General features: G+C 35.0%; 2 protein-coding genes across 2 annotated transcripts in view; both read left to right on the forward strand.

Annotated features, from left to right (window-relative positions):
* LOC110031518 overlaps positions 1–1440 on the forward strand; it is a 7610-nt gene extending 6170 nt beyond the window's left edge. Inside the window, exons 4-5 of the mRNA XM_020734762.1 lie at positions 786–940; positions 1038–1440. Of these exons, the coding sequence (XP_020590421.1) occupies positions 786–940; positions 1038–1227 (345 nt within the window). The 3' untranslated portion in view covers positions 1228–1440. The remainder of the gene's footprint in view (positions 1–785; positions 941–1037) is intronic.
* Positions 1441–4134: 2694 nt separating this feature from the next.
* Positions 4135–7390, forward strand: part of LOC110031519 (nuclear pore complex protein NUP98A-like) — a 27792-nt gene continuing 24536 nt past the window's right edge. The window contains 2 exon segments of the mRNA XM_020734763.1: positions 4135–4825; positions 6890–6980. Of these exon segments, the coding sequence (XP_020590422.1) occupies positions 4135–4825; positions 6890–6980 (782 nt within the window).

Raw genomic sequence — 7390 nt, forward strand, 5'->3', positions numbered from 1 at the left:
TATATATATATATATATATATATTTTAGGACACGAGGTCTTATATTATTTGTAGGTACATACAACTTGACGAAAGACCCAACTTTGTAGGAAGAGTGCTATAAATAAAAAGTAAACTGGAGGGGATTCTTGGAATGAGTCTTGGGGATAATCTCAAGTTAGATCTCAAGTAAAATCGAAGGAAAGCGACTCCTTAGATGTTTCTTCAATTTATTTACTTTTAGAGAGAGAGAGAGAGTTCCCTCTTTCCTTGGACGCACTTTTATACATAAAATAGAAATTAATATAAAATGATTAGAGTACAAGACATTGCTGACTAATGCCATACATTACCAATACGACGGCTATTCCTTATGCTTGGGCGATGATACTAAATCCTAGTATTAGGAAGCATCTTTAAAGAAGATATTAACGGGAGCCTTGGTTGGCCTTTGTGGCTTTCTCAAATTGCTATTTTCACTGTGATTTGTCCAAGTAATCTCCTCAAGAAGGACGACATAAATTGGACCAACTTTTACGACAGACATGCTCAATTCAGCCGCTTAGACAGGTGAGCTGGATTGAACGAGATAACAATCAATTAAAATATAGTATAGGGCACTCAAATCAAAGATCATGTTCCATCTTATTTTTAATATCAAAGGTCATTATAGAAATTCAATACATATTTTTATTTTTTTCAAATTAATAATAATTTAATCGCGACACGTGTAATGCATTGATTTGATAGTTTAAAATACCGCCTAGGTACTTCATTTGCCACGTCATCAACGCGGAGGTATTTAGGATCCAGAAAAAAAACGGAAAAACCTCGAAGATTGCCGCATTGGAAGTATTTTTCTGTTATTTATCTCTCTTCGTTGGAAGGCCCTACGATTCTCCGGCGATCGCCGGAGATCTGTTCGCCTCTCGATCCAGTGTTCTCTCCTGTGTCCAATTAAGTAAGCGTGATAAAGACGCTCGACATTTTCGATCGTTCAATTACGCGTCAAGATTTATTTTTTTTATTTTTTGATTTAAGCGATTTATTTTATGCAGCGTTGTTTTGAAGCTAACATCCCGCAAGGAAACCCTCGCTCTTCTCTGTTTATATAGCAGTGGAGTACCGGACGCTTATTGGTGCCCGCATTCTCTCGCCTTGCTTCTGGTACAGATAGTCAGATACGTCATCTGTCAACGTGGAAGGATGAATCTGCAAACATGCTTGGCTCCGCCAATCGTATCTTGATTTTCGATTCTTCATGCATTTGCTGTTTTGGTTTCTTGTTGGACTTGCCAGTTAATGTTTGCTAATAGGTCTCTTTTTTTGTTTTTTTTTTGTTTTTTTTTTTTTTTTTGAGGGGCGTGATTGAAGTTTGTAATGGCTTGAGAAGAATTAGTGTTTTTTTTTGTTTGTGATTTTATGTTTTTTGATGTTTGATGGGTTCTTTTGCAGTCTGATGTTGGGGGTTTCGTTTTGATCTTTTATGTATTTGTTTTGGTGTGAGTTTTGTGGAAAAAATTTTCCTATGTAAGACGCACGCAGCGATGCGTGCTATATCCAATCGGAAGACGCCACGTAATTTACGGTGGGCCCACTGCATTAAATTAGTAAAATAAATCAAAATAATTATGCGCGTGACGCGTTACCCGGCCTGTGGTTTAACGCGTTTGTACCATGATCTGTAACTCCGACACACCCTTCCCATATATATCCCGCGGTTGGCCTGTAGTAACCCAATTGTAACCGCACTATACTAGCCATGTACCTTTCGCGGTACAGGACCATGTAATGTGTTTGTAACCGGACTATACTCAAGATATACCTTCCGCGGTAAAACTTTCATGTAATGCGCTTATAACCGTGCTATACATGAGCATACCTTCCGCATTCCGCGGTAAAGACTTGCGGTAAAGACTTATGTAACGCGCTTGTAACCGTGTTATTGTAACCTGATTGTAATCTTCCCGTTATACCGCAGGTATAACGTGAATGAAACTTCGATTTAATGTCGTCGCTGCGGAAGAAGATTTATACTATGGTTGTAACTCGATTATAACCGTCATATAATCGATTTTCAAGCCCGTATAGCGGAACAACGCTTGTAACCCCATAGATTAGAGATTGTACACAGGTTGTAACTGCCATGTAACGGAGGATTATGCCCGTTCAATTGGAACCGCACGTGTACCCTGAATGTAGCTATGCTGTACATGATTTAAATTGGTGAGAGCGAAGCACGATATTTAAGCAGCTAGGTTTACTGTTTCATTGTCTCTGACCATTCTCTCCTGCAGCGGCAGCTTCCGGCAGGTGGACCTCTTGAACTTGAAGATGGAGTACGACTACAGAGAGTGTCAGTTTATGTTCGACGCAGTGCATGACGCAGAAGGAGAAGATAAGCGTTATCCTGACAGGACAGAAGAAGTGAAATTTAAAATGGTGGCATGTTTTTGGAGATGTGTTATTATAATAATTAGTTTAGGGTTTTCTTTTATGTTCTTTGCTGTTATGATTTTCTTGTATTTAGGATATATCTGTTTTTTGTATGTATGTTGTGTTATGTTTGCATAGTTGCATGATATTATGTCTAATAAAAACAGTGAAGTAAACATTGAAGTAATTAATATATCTTTCATTAAACTCAAATTTTTGGAGGCGTATGTTTGTAGATAATTAAAAATATTAAAGTATTTGGAGGCGCATGTTTTTTAGAGGTATATGATTTTAGGTTAGTTGAAGATTTTTTATTTTGAGGTGTCTTTATGAAGTTTAGGGATGTTTTTTGAGCTTTATATTGAGTCTAACATTTTATTCTCTTGCTTGCAGATTGGTGAGAGCAATGCTAGTTGTACCGAGCAAAGAACAAACATATTACTGGAAACCTTGGTCCACAATGAGAAAGAAGCTTATGAAGTATATTGTGCTTACGCTCATCATATTGGATTCAGTATTCGTATGGATCACACTACGTTTTGGACTAACTCCAGAAATATCAATACGAATGACTTCGTATGTGGAAAAGCAGGTTTCAAGAAAGAACTCAAGATTACAGAAACTGTTAAATATAAAAGAGCAGAAACAAGAACTGGTATTCCTGCAATGATCTGATGCGGAGTTGATGAGAAAGGCAATTGGACAGTTAAAAAATTAATTGAATCGCATAACCACTCATTAGCGAACCCCGGTGACAAACACTTGTTGCGTTACAACAGAAAGATAAGTGAAGTAAATGCAGATGTGCTTAGATCCATGACACAGTCTGGGATTAGACCAAAAGACGTTTTTAACTTCCTAGCCCAAGAAGTTGGGGGTGTAGAGAACTTGGAATGCACAAAGACAGATGCTTTCAATTTCATTCAGAGGGAGAAGAGATGTAGAATTGAAAATGGTGATGCGAATGCTTTATTGCAGTTTTTTGCAGAGAGACATGCTGAGGTAAGCATGTTTGAATGAGATTTTGAAACTGATGTGAGCGACAGACTGATGATTTTTTTTTTTGAGCGACGGGACATCCAGACTTGATTATGACTGCTTTGGAGATGTGATTATATTTGATACGAGCTATAAGTTAAATAAATATAAGCTATGTTGTGCTCCTATTGTAGGTGTTAACTACAATTGGCAGAATGTTCTATTTGGAGTCAGATTATTGTCAGAGGAAACGATAAACTCGTTCAAATGGCTTTTTAAAACTTTCATCCGTATCATGGGTGATAATCATTCAATAACAATCTACACTGATCAGGATCAGACTATGATTAGAGCAATAGCAGAAATTTTACCAAATACACGACATAGATTATGTCAGCGGCACATATACAAGAAATTGCCTACAAAGGTTCATTGCGGCGTGCGAAATACGACAATCAATAACATTTTTTATAAATGCTTGAGCAAATGTCAGTCTGAAGAGGAATTTGATGATATATGGAGGGTGATAATTGAGACAAATAATCTGCAAGATAATATTTGGTTATATGATATGTACAAGATTAGACATAAGTGGTCTACAGCTTTTAATAAGGATGTATTTTGAATGAGAATTTTATCGACACAGAGGAGTGAGTCAACTAATAACATATGTCATGGTGTCTCAAAACCTACAAATTCTATTACAGATTGTTTCTTGGGCATTGAAAATGTAATGAGAACATGGAGACGAAAGGACATTTCAAATGTGATCAATCTATGATTACTCCTGTCGCGAAGAGCAGCCCAATACTAAGGCAGACAACTGCATTTTACTCAAGGAAGCTGTACACAATGTTTGAGGAAGAATTTATACACGGGTCCTGTGATCTTCAATTACATGCCTCTACAAACAATGAAAATGAGTTTTTCATTAAGAATTGGGATGATCACATGTTCAACACTACTTGGGTTCTTCATTTCGACAGTTTGAGTTTGGATATAAAGTGCAGCTGCAGGAAGTTCGAAATGATGGGGCTACAATGTTTACACTCTCTAAGAGTCCTAAATTTTCTACATATTAAGAAGATACCTGTTAAATATCTATTATTGAGATGGTCTGAAAATGCAAAAAGAAATGTATATAACAGTTCTGGGTACATGCATCTGCAACAGTCAAAATCCTCGCATGATATTAAAGGCGACCTAATTTTTCAAGCACACATGCAGAAAGCAGCTTATCAGTGCACCCAAAAAGCAAAGGGCAATCCAGAAGCTGAGCAGCGCATGAGGGAGTCAATGAAAAAAGTGTCATTGGATATTGATGACATATTGATTGGTAAATATTCTAGAGCTAGAAGCGAACAAAAGAAAAATAAAAAGCCTGTCAACAATGGATCAAATCTGAATGATCCTGCCAAAATGCGCCTGAAAGGTATATCTAACGCGAGACTAAAAGGGTATTAAGAGAAAAATAAAAGATCAAAAGGTACATTCGAAAACTCTAACGCCTTTTCTTATGTTTCAATAAACCATTAATTTTCAGCCATAAATACTGTATACATAGGAAAACAAAAAAATGTGTTAACAACCGAAAAACCAGAATCATCACAGTGTCATTCACTCATGTGCTCACTTCCTGATTTCCTAACACAGGTAAAAATTTAATGTTGATTTGTTCGATTTCATATGTTGTTTAGGGTGGTTTCAAGTTTTCACTAATAAATTGTTATCCATTACAGAATTCCTTTGCTCCATGAAATAGAGAATCCTACACTGTCATGATGACGGAGTCAATTGATGGGACAACAATGCCTTCATGGTGTGAATTTCTGTAAAAGCTGTTGACAGATTTAGTTTGTTGAAGAAATTCATAATTTTTGAAATAAAATTTTGGTTTTGTACTTAGATTTGTAATCAGATTTTGGCTTCTTAACTGACCTTTATAATCAAATTTTGAAATAAAAAGTTCTGTAATAAGTTTTTGTAACAACATTATGTAAGCAGACATGGCCTCCTACTCAACTCTGTAATCAGAATTTCGAGACGTTCAAAATGTATTAAACTTATGTAAGAAGACGTGCCGAAAGGCTTGTAACAGACTCTGTAAACATGATTTCTTGTTTCTTCAAATGCCAACAAAAAGTTTTGTTTCCTATGTCAATTTAAATCAATCAAAACAGTCAATAAGACTACAGTTTGAACAATGAAAAAGAAATTCAGGGTGGATTTATAAATAAGAATACAGTTTGAAACCTCACCCTATCTCAAATAATTTCTAATCTAACCCAATCTTGAGAACAGATTTTATTTTTTGCTCTTGCTCAACGATAATGTCATCGTTTTAACATTAAATGGAATTTACTATCCGTGCTTCTAATAATTCAATCATTTTCTGCTCTTGCTCAACAATAATGTCATCGTTTTAACATTAAATGGAATTTACTATCCATGCTCTTGCTCAACAATAATGTCATCGTTTTAGACAGAATCTATAGACATTTCAACAAAAAATTAAGATAGAATATATACTTTATTCACAGCCGAACATAACACCCAAAATACATGTGTCATATGTCCAAACCAAAGAATACATTTAAAGGTATAAAAAATAAAACGTATAATACATTGTTAAAAAAAGAATCTAAAACTATCCATCAACAATGAGCTCCTCTAAAAAATATGAAGTTAGTAAGATCAAATCAGCGTATATAATCATCACTGTTGCTCCCCCAACAATAAATATGAATCCCCGAAGCATGCGTTATTTAAATTCTGTTGTTGGTCCTGCACAAATCAAGAAATTAGAATAGTTCATCACTAGAAAAATTGATCCTCCACTAAAGTTTATAAATGCTATAATTTTAAATAATAGTTCAACAAAAAAAATCTGATATAGTCTTACTTTAAGTCCAAAGGCTGACTTTTGAAGCAGAACTCAACAGGTTATGCCAACGCCAATTCACAATCTCTCTTCTGGCATAGTTCTCAAAATCATAGCCACGTATCACATGCGATTATTGAAAACAATGGAAATCAGCGAAAGCTTCAGAATCTCAAAATGGAAGGTATTAAAAGCATGATTCTCCAGGGAAGTGTTACTATTAAAAAGGAACTACACAGTGCATGTATTTAAGAGTGTACAGATAATGATACTGGCTTTGATGAAACCTGAATCTGCATTATACTGGCTTTAAAAAGGAATCAGTATTTTCAAAATGATGATTTTCCTTGTAACCTGAATCTACATTATAAACAAAGAAAAACTATGTCATTCCTGAATAACTTTAGCTAAAAATGATGATTTCTTGGGTGACTAAAGGGTTAAATGATAATACACATAAACCTGTGATCATGTTCTTGACAAAGCAAATTTGCATATCTCGTATCTCATTTCAGCTCTAAATAGTGGCATAGACTTCTGTCATTCCAAGTACTCTTTTCAATTAACTTTATTTTTTTGCAATATTACTGAAAGACTTTATATGTGAAAAAACAGGTTTCAAGAAAGAGCTGAAGATTACAGAAACGGTTAAATATAGAATAGCAGAAATAAGAACTGATTGCCTTGCAATGATCCATATGTATCGGTACACAATTATTTGAAGAAAAGTATGAGTCGTAAAATCAACTCAGTAGTCTACACAATTACTTACAACGGCGTCGGTGATATTCATATGCATTCTGTTTAGTATGGAGTCGTAAAATCTCCATCTACGCTCCTTTATTGCCCCAACTAATAATGTCCAATGCTTATTATTTATTATTGACAGTAAAATCAACTCAGTATTCACAACAATTGCGGTTGTAATGTGCTCCACAAATCCTTTAACATTTCCAACTTTATATAACTGTATAAAAGAAGAGACATATCACATAAGAATAAGGTTGGTGTGTTAGATGTATTAAGGAACATTATAGGTGAAAGGAATTAGAAAATTTACCCAGTGACATGGAGAGACATATAAGTAAGATTCATATAAGTAAGATTTATATAAAT

The sequence above is a fragment of the Phalaenopsis equestris genome, unplaced genomic scaffold (assembly GCF_001263595.1).
Source record: "Phalaenopsis equestris unplaced genomic scaffold, ASM126359v1 Scaffold000837, whole genome shotgun sequence".
In the NCBI taxonomy this organism is placed as follows: Eukaryota; Viridiplantae; Streptophyta; class Magnoliopsida; order Asparagales; family Orchidaceae; genus Phalaenopsis; species Phalaenopsis equestris.